We start from the raw sequence: 16,075 nt of genomic DNA on the forward strand, positions 1-16,075 counted from the left end.
ATGCTTAAATACTCCCACAAGAAAAAAACAAAGGTTACTCAGAGACTGACTACCCAGTACAAAGGATCCCTAAAGTAGATTGTGTTCTCCTCCTGTGTGTAGCTGTGGCTTTTTAACAAATGCATCACCTTGCTGTTATAACACAGAGGCAGAATGATCCTTAGTTCAAGAACTTCTTTCTAGCTGTTACCTTTGCATCCCTAGTCAACATCAGGCAAAAAATTTCCAGCTCTGGATTCACTCCTATACTTAAAAATCTCTCCTTAATTTCAAAGAAATATCAAGAAACAACCCCTATTCTGAAAAACATCTCTTACTACTCAGCAATACACTGTACCTTTTCTGGAAGAAGAAATACGAGGAAAACAATATTTTTCTAATCTTATGAAATGACTATAGCAAAATGTATCTACCTAAAATAGCCTATGCATTGCTTAAAGGGCATGAGTTTCAGATAGTATACAGCCTGACCAAAATTTTTAAATTTTTATTTCCCTTGTAAAATGATGAAAAAATCCAAGTTATTCTATTAATTTATTTCTCAAGGAGATTTTATTAACAAAAAATAAACAGTATGTCTTTATCCAGATTATTCATATACTTTTACTTCTCTATTAAAAATTCTCATCAGCTCATATACTTTTTACTTCTCTACTAAAAATGGTTGTGTGGAAATCACATATTTAAAACTTGGTTATTATTCATAGTATTCTGGAAAGTGTTTTAATTCATTCCCCAAAATGAATTTAAGAAAGTGGAAAGAGAAACACCAACTACTATATGATAACTATTTAGCATTCTGGAACACCTGTCATTCCAGAAAACATATTTTTTAAACCTCTGACCCACAAAGAAAGTAACTATCTTAAAACTTCAGAGCAGTTACAGAAAGGTCAGTTCTTGGAGAAAGTTGTGAGGAATAAAAATAGCTCATACATATTCAGCTCTTTACAGGTTGCAAAATGTTTTTGTCTGTGTTATATTACTTGAGTTGCATCTTTCTACTGTAAAATAGGCCAAGCAGGTGGTGCCACAGGCAGAGCAGTTGGATGGGAAGGAAGTGGGCTTTGCAGTCCAGTGGGTCTGTGGGTCGGGCCACTCTACCCTTGTGAACCATGCCACTGGGACTAGGTCTGTAACATGGCTGCTGCAACGTGTAGCATGTGACAGCACACCGTCAGCTTAGTTATTCTGACAAATAACTTGCCAAATGAGGAAACTGAGGTTCTGAGGTGATTATCTGCCCAAGTTCACAAAGATCGCAATTGAGAAAGAATAAGAATTTAGGTATTTTAATTCTTGGTTCATTAGTCCTTCAACTTTTAAGATTGAAGGATAAATAAAATATGAGAAGAGTTAAGTTATATAGAGATTTCCTCTGCATGACTTCAAAGCGATTATATTAGAAAGGAAAGGGGGTTGCTCAAAGCTGATACCTAGAGGAGAAAGAGCTGATAATAAGATCCACCCGTAATAATAATGTGGAATCATGTGGTATAGGGGCAAACAGGAAGTCCCTAAGTAAACAGCTTAAGATGATAGGAAAACATGTAGTACAATTTAGGTAGATTCCTAGTAAAAAAATTTTTAAAGGCTAATTGTCTCTTTCAACTCTAGTGCTTTTAAGTCTGAAGGCTCCTATTTCCACAAAATTTATGAGACAAGCACATTATTCTCTGATAATGTGTGTTTTTTAAAAAAGGCTGTTTTTCTTCTCAAAAAATAAATCTAAATGCCAAAAAAAAAAAACCCTAAGTCTTTCTTTTAAAGTAACTGGATTATGGAAATAATAAGCATTATTGAGGAAATTCTTAACATTGTACTTGTTAATCAAACAAGTGATTTTCTCACATTCAAGGTCAAAATATCTTTCTCACTTGTGCAAAGACCTTCTCTTCAAATATATATGCTTAAATTCCAGTAACCTGCAGTCACTTATCAAAAAATGTAAGTTGTTCTAAATTGTTCAGTGAGGCCAGATACATGTCACTAAAACTCATGATTATCCACCACCCCTTCAAATGTCTTAGGTAACCAGTCAGTAAAAAAAGAAATAGGATTAAATAAATACAAGACTGATCAGATTATGCTGGGAAACTAATGAAGAAACCAATGCTATTAATGGAGAGTAACCACACACTTGTATATAAAATCAATCTGAAAATGTGTCTCCTTTTTAAAGTTCAGAAAACTGGATGTGGACTTTTAATAACTAGTCTTATTTTAAATGAAAAAAAAAATAGAGGTACAAACTACTAGGTACATTGTAAAATAAACAAAATACTAGGATGTAAGGTACAGCACAGTATAATATACAGCCAATATCTAATAATAACTTTAAATGGAGCATAATCTAGAAAAATACAGAATCACTATGTTATATACCTGAAACTGATATAACACTGTAACTCAATTTTAAAAAATTATGGGGGAAAACATGTTCTTAACTACTCAATATTCCTCAGTTGCTTTTTCACAGACTGATATTTGTGTTTATCTAATTGCATCCTTTGTCCTATTTGTGGTCTCTTTGATGACCTTTTAACCTCTATGATATTCTTCCCTCTACACATTTTCTGATATTCTTTTTACTTTCCTCTTAAGATAAGGTTGAATGTTCTACAAGTCTCCCACGAAAGGGATCAGGGGTAACATGGATTTCCTTAACAGTTCTGACCACAGGGATTCACAGGACAGAGAAGCATTTTGGAAAATCCACACCCATTCATTCACAGCTGTTAACCACAGTTCTAGACCCAATGTGAATCTAGATGTTCTACATGTGATGTGCTGCACAATAGCCACAGTAATTACACAGCTCCACTATACTCACATTCATTTTATCATAACCATGCATACTAGCAACAAAAATAGGATATAAACTGCCACTGTAATGGAACAGAAAGAGGAGAAATGAAATGCTTGTCTAAAATTTCCTATTTTTGCTTAAAGGAACATATGATTTTTTCTTTAGCTTCAGTGAATGTTGATTTCTCCTACAGTGATTTTTCTGAAGGTTTTATATATAAAAAATCTTCAAAGGATATTCAAAAGAGACAGGAATTTTGCTTTTATCCATCAGAGCAGAGAAGGCTTGAGTACTGCTCTTGTTTACTGAAGGTCTTCTAATTGAGAAGCTCTCTTATCATAAGAAGGCAATAGATCACAGTCATTAAAGCAGGAGCTCCGAAGCCAGGCCTTCACGTGTGACCTTGGGCAAATTATCAAGGGGGGTACCCTCATAAAAATAAGGGTACACCAAAAAAAAAAAAAAACCCACTCAAAGTCCCTCCCAGGGTGCTGTGAGGGTTAAGTGAGATAATGCTTGGAGAGCTCTTACAAGAGCTTCTACCACATACTAACATTCAATAAGTATGAACATTTATCATAATTTTTACTGTAACTATGAGATAAACGAGAAAATTATAACAGTTTACTTTTTGAACACCAGTTCGGTATCTCAGACCTATTCTTTCTCACAAATGCAGTCTAGGTGACAAATGTTTGGAGCAGACTTCTAGGAACTAGTTTTGGAACTATACATACACATATGTCTCACTAGTAAGAACAATGCTAATTTTTAAAAGATTATTCGTCTTTTTATTTCAAATTCTAATGATTTTGCTTTATTTTCTTCTAAGAAGAATCTCTATGTATCTCTAAGATAATAACCTAAAATATAATAATTAAAAGAATAACACTTGACAGCCAGGCGTCATTTTCTAATGTACTTTCTTGCTGTACCTACTGAAATGAATACTTGTTAAATGATGCTTTCCTTTTGGATCAGTATTGGCTCCTTCAAGTAAAATAAGAGTTCAAAACCTTTTTCATTTTAAGAAGGAACAACAAAGTGGTTGGCATTAAGTTGTGCTGAAAATGCAGCAGTCTCTAAATCAGATGCTACCTGGTGATAAATATTCTTCTGTTCTTTTTTAAACAGCAGGACCTTCCGTGAAAAAATTTGGTGACCCTCCTCCCACCAGAAAAGCCACCTACCCTCTCCTCTGTTACAGAGGTCTGTGGACCAATGGTGACGACTACAGAATTTCACTACACAAAGGGATCACAGTTCCACCCCATTACTGTCACACGATGTCATCCTCAATCCCATATAAGATACTAGCCCCACGGGTCATAGCGATAATGAGACGGCAGGTATGTAAATGCTGAGTAGGCGCCTCAAGCAATTCGACCACGAGCTGACAATATTTTGCTTGTCTGAGTTGAAAAGTAAAAAAGCCTTATTTTAACACAAAAGTTCCATTGAAGCTAAATTTTTATCCAGAAGCTGAGGAGAGCGAGGAGCTGAATGATTCCACATTCAGCTCACGTGCTGAGTCAAGGAAACTAAGTTTTTCCCAAAGCTGAAAGCTTTCAGTGAAATGCTATGCTTACGTTAGAGGAAGGTCCATAACTGCTCAGTTCATCTGTACCTCTCATAATGAACAAATGATCTCAATGGTTTTTGTATTTTTGCAGTGCAAAAATAAATCTTATTCAAGATTAAAATTAAATTTGGGGAAATTTGTAGATGAGGACTTTTTACTCTTTGTCTTTTCACAGTTTATTTCTCAAGGTTAGCAACTATTTATTCACACACAGACTAAAGGTTTTTTTTTTCCTAAATTAAACCTACATATAAGTGGAAGAACTACTATCACACCAGGTGAAAATGAACACACCAGGGATTATCTGTTTAGTCCATCCCAAATCTAGAACAGCACCTGGTACACTGGAAACACTCAGCAATTACTGGCTGCAAGAGTGAAGAGGACATTTCAAGGTCTCAAGCAAAATTCTCTGCCAGAATCAGGACTGCATACTGGAACATCATGTACAGAGAACCAGTCCCTAAGTCATTAATTTCCTAAGTACTGTAACACTGTCTGGATTATTTACATTTCAAACAATGGAACTGCTCAGTTATATTACAGTTAATTATAATAAATAAAAATGGGATATCACCTAACTGTGTGTCACACATACAAAATAAGACGCCTCCTTCCACTGCTTTAAGTGAGCACTTATTACAGTGACAAGTGTAAGAACATGGGACAGTAAACTGAAAAGTCTGTTCCTAACGCTGCAGGGTCTGCAAAGCAAAAAAAGGTAGACTTCTACAATGACACTCTTACTACAGAAGCAGCTGTGGTGTTCAAACCTTTCTTTCTGGACTACATTAAAATCTACTATACCAACAACAATCTCAGTTCTTTCTTAGTAGTAGATATCACTAGTAGTTTTCTAGCGGAGAAAACTAGTCAGGAGGCTGGAAAATACAAACTAATTGCATTTCTATGATATTCATCTCCAGTAATATTAAGAAACTACCCAAGCAAACCACTACCAACTCATGAGACCACCTTAATGCCTTGAATAACATACCAGGCAAAGTAACTTAATACTATAGTTCTTATAAGATGAAAAAAATGTATCTAAGATATTATATATTTAGGAGAAAATAGTTGTTTATGAAGTAGATTATATGAGACAAAGTGCAAATATCAAGATAATTGTTATTCAGAAAATGGATAATCTCACTGGAACTAGTCTTTACCTCCACAAAAGCCACCTGAAGTGATCTCTTCTTCAAATACATCAGAGAAACCCTTTCCTGCATTTAGTTTTGCCAGTCGACCATCGATAAACTGAAATTAAAAAGTGTCAAATATGTTAATTTTCACTTACTTCCAATATTTAATTTTTACTTACAACAAAAATATTAATAGCAGACACTCATAAATTACACATGTGTGTACACACATACAGATACATGACAAGAAAATTCTCAAACCACTGAAATAGCAGGTACTCCGTAAATAGCAGCTTATTAGTTAAATGACAAATGTACGGCACAGACTAACTTCATTAACAAGAAACAAAACAGTGTGGCGGTAAAGGTCACAGCCTCTGTGAGGGTCTGCATGAGGCTGCTGCCAAGCGAGCCTTAGCCCGTGAGGCTGTGTCCTCCCCCCAGGCCTCAGTTTACTCAGTATCTGCCTCATGGCATTGCTGCAAACATTAAATTAAATTAACACAGACTTATTAGCACAGCCTCTGACACAGTAAGCATCCAAGAAATGACAGACGTTACTATTTTTGAGGTTAATATTAACTTCATCCAGTAAAATAAAACACTCATCTAAACTGTTATGTTCTAAAGCATAACAGAACACCAGATAATTCTAACCATTTAACAACAAAATAAATATAACTTTCACAATCCCTGGCATATGTATTGACTGAATGATCAGAACTACGGTTATGAACATGAATATTGTTCAGGTAAACGCATGTTGACTTGACTTGCATGAGGTTGTTTTCAGCAGTATTTTTCAGCATTCTTAAAGAAGAGATTGGGGTGGGAAATAGATGCTACCAAGAGCACCTGGAGATCCTTTTCAAAACACAGTACCTGGAGCGTATCGTCCACCACTTGTTTTGTCCCATCTCTGTCCTGTTCCTACATATGCAGCATAGCAGAATCTTGGGGTTTTGAAAAATATCCTTAAGTGATTATTTTGCTGACCAATCCCAGGCATAAACCAGTGATATATTTTAACACGCACATGTACTACTGGTACTTGGTTAGTTTTATATTGTTAATCTGTGGCACCTGACACTTGTATCACTTACATTATGAAAAATATTATAAATATTTTAAGGTTTCTCCACTCATAAGGACGATGAAGTACCTTTAAGGTTCCATTGCATGAGAGGCAAAGGATAACACAAGACAGACTTAAATGATGCTTGAAAAGCAGACATGAAGATCTGGGGATTAACATAAAATGTTCATTTTCATTCTGGAATTAATTAATCCTGGCCACAATTTTTTCACCCTAGAAATTTAAAGTTTAGTTAAAATAAGGTATCTTGTATTAGTTAAAATAAGAATTAAAAAAAAATTCTCACAGTCTGCCCTAGTTTTCTGGTTAAATGGTTAGTGGACAAAGCAACTAAGGGGAGTGGTGAGGGCAGTGCTGTTCCCAGGCAGCAAGGTGAAGGTCAGGAACAGCAGGAAGTCACATCAGTTGTAAGATTCTGAGACAGAAATGTCTTACAGACCCAAATTAATGAAGAATGGCAAATGAATCAAGAGATCCCTATTCAAAATGTGGTTTAACTACCTTATTACCATAGAATGGTGTTAACCAAAAATGTGGTAAAATAGGTTTAAACAGACATAGTCTAAAAGGATACGGTCCTGGGGGTACCTTCAAGACGATGGAGGAGTAAGATGTGGAGATCACCTTCCTCCCCACAAATACCTCAAAAATACGTCTACATGTGGAACAACTGCTACAGAACACCTACTGACCACTGGCAGAAGACCTCAGACCTCCCTAAAGATGCCTGAAGGCGAGCTACACGCAGAGGCGGGGCCAAATCCAAAGCTGAACCCTGGGAGCTGTGCAAACAAAGAAGAGAAAGGGGAATCTCTCCCAGCAGCCTCAGGAGCAGCGGATTAAATCTCCACAGTCAACTTGATGTACCCTGCATCTGTGGAATACCTGAATAGACAAGAAATCATCCCAAAATTGAGGCGGTAGACTTTGGGAGCAACTGTAGACTTGGGGTTTGCTGTCTGCAACTCACTTGTTTCTGATATTTATGTTTATCTTAGTTTAGTTTTTAGCACTTGTTATCATTGGTAGATTTATTTATTGGTTTGGTTGCTGTCTTCCTTTTTTTAAATTATTATTATTGTTTATGTTAATAATTTTATTTTCCTTCCTCCCTCCCTCCTTTCCTTCCTTCCTTTCTTTCTTTCTTTTTTCTCCCTTTTCTTCTAAGCCGTGTGGCTGACAGGGTCTAGGTACTCCTGCCTGGTGTCAGGCCTGAGCCTCTGAGGTGGGAGAGCCAAGTTCAGGACATTGGAACACCAGAAACCTCCTGGCCTCACATAATATCAATCGGCGAGAGCTCTCTCAGAGATCTCCGTCTCAATGCTAAGACCCAGCTCCACTCAACGACCAGCAAGCTATAGTGCTGGACACCTGATGCCAAACAACTAGCAAGACAGGAACACAGCCCTACCCATTAGCAGAGAGGCTGCCTAAAAGAATACTGAGTTCAGAGACACCCCAAAACACACCACCAGACGTGGCCCTGCCCACTAGAGAGACAAGATCCAGCCCCAACCACCAGAACACAGGCACCAGTCCCCTTCACCAGGAAGCCTACCCAGGCCACTGAACCAACCTCACCCACTGGGGGCAGACACCAAAAACAACGGGAACTACAAACCTGCAGCCTGTGTAAAGAACACCCCGAACACAGTAAGTTAAACAAAACGAGAAGACAGAGAAATATGCAGCAGATGAAGGAGCAAGGTAAAAACCCACCAGACTAAACAAATGAAGAGGAAATAGGCAGAGTACCTGAAAAAGAATTCAGAGCAATGATAGTAAAGATGATCCAAACTCCTGGAAATAGAATGGAGAAAATACAAGAAACGTTTAACAAGGACCTAGAAGAACGAAAGAGCAAACAAACAATGAAGAACAACACAATAAATGAAATTAAAAATTCTCTAAAAGGAATCAATAGCAGAATAACTGAGGCAGAAGAAAGGATAAGTGATCTGGAAGATAAAATAGTGGGAAGAACTACTGCAGAGCAGAATAAAGAAAAAAGAAAGAAAGGAACTGAGGACAGTCTCAGAGACCTCTGGGACAACACTAAACGCACCAACGTTTGAATTATAGGGGTCCCAGAAGAAGACGACAAAAAGAAAGGGTCTGAGAAAATATTTGAAGACATTATAATTGAAAACTTCCCTAACATGGGAAAGGAAATAGTTAATCAAGTCCAGGAAACACAGAGAGTCCCATACAGGATAAATCCAAGGAGAAACAGGCCAAGACACATTAATCAAACTATGAAAAATTAAATACAAAGAAAAAAATATTAAAAGCAGCAAGGGAAAAGCAACAAATAACATACAAGGAAATCCCCATAAAGGTAACAGCTGATCTTTCAGCAGAAACTCTGCAAGCCAGAAGGGACTGGCAGGACATATTTAAAGTGATGAAAGGGAAAAACCTACAACCAAGATTACTCTACCCAGCAAGGATCTCATTCAGGTTCGATGGAGAAATTAAAAACTTTACAGACAAGCTAAAGCTAAGAATTCAGCACCACCAAACCAGCTTTACAACAAATGCTAAAGGAACTTCTCTAGGCAGGACACACAAGAGAAGGAAAAGACCTACAATAACAAACCCAAAATAATTAAGAAAATGGTAATAGGAACATACATATCGATAATTACCTTCAATGTAAATGAATTAAATGCTCCAACCAAAAGACTTGGACTAGCCAAATGGATACAAAAACGAGACCCATATATATGCTCTCTAAAAGAGACCCATTTCAGACCTAGGGACACATACAGACTGAAAGTGAGGGATGGAAAAAGATATTCTATGTAAATGGAAATCAGAAAAAGCTGGAGTAGAAATGCTCATATCAGACAAAATAGACTTTAAAATAAAGACAATTACAAGAGACAAAGAAGAACACTACATAGTGATCAAGGGATCAATGCAAGAAGAAGATATAACAATTGTAAATATTTATGCACCCAGCATAGGAGCACCTGAATGCATAAGGCAAATGCTAACAGCCATAAAAGGGGAAATCGACAGTAATGCAATCATAGTAGGGGACTTTAACACCCCACTTTCACCAACAGACAGATAATCCAAAATGAAAATAAATTTGGAGACACAAGCTTTAAATGACACATTAGGCAAGATGGACTTAACTGATATTTATAGGACACTCCACCCAAAAACAACAGAATAAAATTTCTTCTCAAGTGCTCATGGAACACTCTCCAGGACAGGTCATATCTTGGATCACAAATCAAGCCTTTGTAAATTTAAGAATTGAAATCGTATGAAGTATCTTTTCCGACCACAACGCTATGAGACTACATATCAATTACAGGGAAAAAACTGTAAAAAACACAAACACATGGAGGTTAAATAATATGCTACTAAATAACCAAGAGATCACTGAAGAAATCAAGAGGAAATCAAAAAATACCTAGAAACAAATGACAATGAAAACACAATGACCCAAAACCTATGGGATGCAGCAAAGCAGTCCTAAGAGGGAATTTCATACCAATACAATCCTACCTCAAGAAACAAGAAACTGCTCAATAAACAACCTAACCTTACATCTAAAGCAATTAGAGAAAGAACAAAAAACCCCCCAAAGTTAGCAGAAAGAAAGAAATCATGAAGATCAGATGAGAAATAAATGAAAAAGAAATGAAGGAAACGATAGCAAAGATCAATAAAACTAAAAGCTGATTCTTTGAGAAGATAAAAAAATTGATAAACCATTCGTCAGACTCATCAAGAAAAAAGGGAGAAGACTCAAATCAACAGAATCAGAAATGAAAAAGGAGAAGTAACAACTGACACTGCAGAAATACAAAGGATCGTGAGAGATTACTACAAGCAATTATATGCCAATAAAATAGACAACCTGGAAGAAATGGACAAATTCTTAGAATAGCACAACCTTCCGAGACTGAACCAGGAAGAAATAGAAAATATAAACAGACCAATCACAGGCACCGAAATTGAAACTGTGATTAAAAATCTTCCAACAAACGAAAGCCCAGGACCAGATGGCTTCACAGGCGAATTCCATCAAACATTTATAGAAGAGCTAAGACCTATCCTTCTCAAACTCTTCCAAAATATAGCAGAGGGAGGGACACTCCCAAACTCATTCTACGAGTCCACCATCACCCTGATACCACAACCAGACAAAGATGTCACAAAAAAGGAAAACTACAAGCCAACATCACTGATGAACACAGACACAAAAATCCTCAACAAAATACTAGCAAACAGAATCCAACAGCACATTAAAAGGATCGTACACCATGATCAAGTGGGATTTATCCCAGGAATGCAAGGACTCTTCAGTATATGCAAATCAATCAATGTGATATACAAGGTTAATAAACTGAAGGATAAAAACCATATGATCATCTCAAAAGATGCAGAAAAAGCTTTCATCAAAATTTAACACCCATTATGATAAAAATTCTCCAGAAATTAGGCAAAAAGAGAACTTACCTCAACATAATAAAGGCTATATTAAATCCTAAAGGCCACAGAAAATCCTAAAAATGCTACCAGAAAACTACACTACAGCTAATCAGTGAATTTGGCAAAGTAGCAGGATACAAAATTAATGCACAGAAATCATATTGCTATACACTAAAGACAAAAAATCCTAAAGAGAAATTAAGGAAATACTCCGATTTACCACTGCCACAAAAAGAATAAAATACCTAGGGATAAACCTTCCTAAGAAGACAAAAGACTTGTATGCAGAAAACTATAAGACACTGATGAAAGAAATTAAAGACGATACAGACAGTTGGAGAGATATACCATGTTCTTGGACTGGAAGAATCAACATTGTGAATATGACTATATTATCCATAGCAATCTACAATTCAATGCAATCCCTATCCAACTAGGCATTTGTCACAGAACTAGAACGAAAAATTTCACAATTTGTATGAAAACACAAAAGACCCCAAATAGCCAGAGCAATCTTGAGAAAGAACAACGTAGCTGGAGGAATCAGGCTCCCTGACTTCAGACTATACTACAGAGCTACAGTAATCAGGACAGTATGGTACTGGCACAAAAACAGAAATATAGATCAATGGAACAGGAAAGAAATCCCAGAGATAAACCCACACACCTATGGTCACCTTATCTTTGATAAAGGAGGCAAGAATATATAATGGAGAAAAGAGAGCCTCTTCAATAAGTGGTGCTGGGAAAACTGGACAGCTACATGAAAAAGAATGAAATTAGAACACTTCCTAACACCATACACAAAAATAAACTCAAAATGAATTAAAGACCTAAATGTAAGGCCAGACACTATAGAACCCTTAGAGGAAAACATAGGCAGAACACTCTATGACATAAATCACAGCAGGATCCTTCTTGACCCACCTCCTAGAGAAATGGAAATAAAAACAAAAATAAACAAATGGGACCTAATGAAACTTAAAAACTTTTGCAGAGCAAAGGAAACCATAAACAAGATGAAAAGACAACCCTCAGAGTGGGAGAAAATATTTTCAAACGAAGCAACCGACAAAGGACTAATCTCCAAAATATATAAGCAGCTCATGCAGCCCAATATCAAAAACCAAAAACCCAATCCAAAAATGGGCAGAAGACCTGAATAGACATTTCTCCAAAGAAGATATATAGACTGCCAAGAAACATATGAAAGGATACTCAACATCACTAATCACTGGAGAAATGCAAATCAAAAGTACAATGAGGTATCACCTCACAACAGTAAGAATGGCCATCATCAAAAAATCTACAAACAGGGCTTCCCTGGTGGCGCAGTGGTTGAGAGTCCGCCTGCCGATGCAGGGGACACGGGTTCGTGCCCCGGTCCGGGAAGATCCCACATGCCACGGAGCGGCTGGGCCCTGATGGGCCTGCGTGTCCGGAGCCTGTGCTCTGCAACGGGGGAGGCCACAACAGTGAGAGGCCCACGTATCACAAAAAGAAAAAAAGAAAGAAAAAAAAAAATCTACAAACAATAAGTGCTGGAGAGGGTGTGGAGAGAAGGGAACCCTCTTGCACTGTTGGTGGGAATGTAAATTGATAAAGCCACTATGGAGAACAGTATGGAGGTTCCTTAAAAAACTACAAATAGAACTACCACATGACTCAGCAATTCCACTACTGGGCATATACCCTGAGAAAACCATAGTTCAAAAAGAGTCATGTGGGGCTTCCCTGGTGGCGCAGTGGTTGAGAGTCCACCTGCCGATGCAGGGGACACGGGTTTGTGCCCCAGTCTGGGAAGATCCCACATGTCGTGGAGTGGCTAGGCCCGTGAGCCATGGCCCTGAGCCTGCCCTTCCGGAGCCTGTGCTCCACAACGGGAGAGGCCACAACAGTGAGAGGCCCGCGTACCGCAAAAAAAAAAAAAAAAAAAAAAAAAAAGAGTCATGTACCACAATGTTCATTACAGCTCTATTGACAAAAGCCAGGACATGGAAGCAACCTAAGTGTCCATCGACAGATGAATGGATAAAGAAGATTTGGCACATATATACAATGAAATATTACTCAGCCATAAAAAGAAACGAACTTGAGTTATTTGTAGTGAGGTGGATGGACCTCGAGTCTGTCATACAGAGTGAAGTAAGTCAGAAAAAGAAAAACAAATACTGTATGCTAACACATATATATGGAATCTAAAAAAAAAAGTGGTTCTGACGAACCTATGGGCAGGACGGGAATAAAGTTGCAGATGTAGGGAATGGACTTGAGGACATGGGGAGGGAGAAGGGAAAGCTGGGACAAAGTGCGAGAGTGGCATGGACATATATACATTACCATATGTAAAACAGATAGCTAGTGGGAAGCAGCCACAAAGCACAGGGAGATCAGTTCGGTGCATTGTGACCCCCTAGAGGGGTGGGAAGGGAGGGTGGGAGGGAGATGCAAGAGGGAGGGGATATGGCGATATATGTACATGTATAGCTGATTCACTTTGTTATACAGAAGAAACTAACACAACATTGTAAAGCAATTATACTCCAATAAAGATGTTAAAAACTAAAAAAAAAAAAGAAAAAGGATCCGGTCATGGCTTTTTTGTTAGAGTTTGAGTTGCTCTCATAAAAATTAGAACTGGGGGCAGGGGCCGTAGATTATCCATTTTTACAGCCACATGATGCTTGGCACGGAGAAGGTTCTGGTAGAACAAATGAAAATGAGCGTGGAGTTTGGAGTCTGAACGCCCTCCCTCACACTCTGCCACTTATTAGCTTTATGATCTCAGGCAGCTTGCCATCTCTGGGACTCTGTTTCCCCTTGTATAAGATGGGAATAATAATATATAAATACCTTATGGGGCTTTGTAAGAGTTAACTAAAATAACGTGAAGTGCCTATATTGTAGAAACAGAATAAATGTTAAATAATCAAGTTCACTTTTCCTACTGTCACCACCCTTTCCATCTCTGTCAACCCCTGAGGTTCCTGAGCGAGGGATCACGGCCCCTCAGGTAGGCAGATTTAACACCTGGCAGAACACCTAACACACAGCTGGAAATGAATGTTTACGCGGGACTGAATACACTGAAACAACGCTAAAGGGCACACACTTGTCATGGTTTGAAAGTTAAAGAACTGAGTTGTGGAATTATTCATTTCATCTCGAGATAAAAGATAGTAACTTCCAACCTTGGGCACCTCTGCTACATACAATAAATGGTTAATGTGAAAATAATATAGTTTAAAATGCTTGCAGAATTTGACTTGCACACACTTTCAGCACAGTATGATAAATTCAACTAAAGTGATCTAAGGTGATGGATTTTGAAAATATAAGGTGAAGCAAAATGATAAATTTAAAATAATACATTACTGACAAATGGAACAAACGAAGACATCCTTTTAAAGGACTTAATGTGCCTTAAAAGATTAAGACTACGAGACTTTTTAAAAGGTTTTCATTTTTATGTTTACTGGAAATAATCCATTCATTTTAGTTTGAGTGGAACAGTTCAAGTCTAAAAAGAGATAAATCCCAAAACTATTTACTGATGATGCGTCTTTGAGGATGAGTAACTACTCTGTGTTACTAAACTAGTGATTTGAGCCAAGAGAAATTCATCACTTGGTAAAATGCCCCATGTTATCACTGACTTTGCAAACAATCCTGTCAGTGACTGACACTTATCAACATACATACTTAATGAAAATGTCTGTTCTTAAAAGATTAATTTTGTGTGCACACACACGCGCGCACACACACACACATTACATACACACACATACCAATGCAGACACCCAGGAATAACTGAGAAGAGGTATTAATGGAGAGGAATGCTGAACCTAACAGTTCTCTAAACTCCCTCTTGTATTTTTGATTCAATAACGGCTTTTATTTTTTCCAAGTGAGATTGGTTCATGGTCACACCACTCTAATAACTCTGGAGCATTTCATAGTAAGGGAAAACAGTAGCTACAGTTGTACAGATATAATTTTGAACTAAAAAGTATTACCTGTTGGAAAAGCAATGTCTATATAATGTACTGTAACCTGTCGCCTGACTAGTACCTACCCACATCACTTAGTAAACACGTATCTAAGACATAAGTTAAAATTAGGTGCAAGTAGATTTTTAAAAGAATTTATGAGTATGCTTTAAGTTAATGCTTTTTACATAAATCTTAGTATTTTGCTTTTTATTCCAAAAGTAAAAATTAAAACCTGGAACTAAACATGCTCAATAATCACACAAAAACTTAAATAACATAACTGGAAATCTCAAAAATAAGAATAAATTTAGTTCTCAAGATCAATAACATCATCCCCTCTAAGTCATTAACAGTTGCAAGATTTTGGATTTTGTTAATCCTTAAAATGTGCTCTTAAAGTGGTGTAACAGGTTACAGGATAAATGTAATTAAGCAGTGAAACGGCTTCCTGCTGACTCTTTTTCTTTTACATTGACATCACTAAGGTTTTCCAAAGAGTTTTTATCTTCAAAAAATCAAACAACCATCTTAATAGGAAGCTGAGTCAATCTAAAGAAATTATCTGTTGTTGTGAATGCCCTTCAGTAAGCACTACTGTTAAATGGAAATGAACATCTCCACTTCAGCTTCTAACATGTAATTAAATATAAAATGCATGTTTTACAAATGTAATAAAACATAAAGAACAGACTTGATGGCAAGCATCTTTACAAAAAATATAAAAAGTATGTTCTGATCAGATTCACAAGTTAAACGTGAATAGATGGCCAGTAGGCCAGAGGGAATGTATCTTTCCTCTGAGAGACAAAGTGTATGTTTTTCATAGTTCTTTGATTCTTCACCAGTCAGCGAGTTTCTGGCATTTAGTCCAAAAATCCAAAACAAGTTATGCTATTAATCCGTGTTCTGATGACTTCAGTGGTCTAGGAATATGTCCTATAAATATTTAATTGCAATTGATCCATCAAAACTCTGAGGACGACAATAATTAAATTTCAA

At 37.1% G+C, this 16,075-nt stretch overlaps 1 protein-coding gene across 4 annotated transcripts in view; it reads right to left on the reverse strand.

The window, feature by feature from the left end:
* The window catches only part of DENND1B (DENN domain containing 1B), a 266,602-nt gene that overhangs the window by 56,794 nt on the left and 193,733 nt on the right, over positions 1–16,075 (reverse strand). For all 4 annotated transcript variants that reach the window (XM_060091461.1, XM_060091462.1, XM_060091460.1 and 1 more), the window contains one exon: positions 5,561–5,651. In XM_060091461.1, coding sequence (XP_059947444.1) covers positions 5,561–5,651 — 91 coding nt within the window. The remainder of the gene's footprint in view (positions 1–5,560; positions 5,652–16,075) is intronic.

The sequence above is a fragment of the Mesoplodon densirostris genome, chromosome 2 (genome assembly GCF_025265405.1).
Source record: "Mesoplodon densirostris isolate mMesDen1 chromosome 2, mMesDen1 primary haplotype, whole genome shotgun sequence".
Taxonomy (NCBI): domain Eukaryota; kingdom Metazoa; phylum Chordata; class Mammalia; order Artiodactyla; family Ziphiidae; genus Mesoplodon; species Mesoplodon densirostris.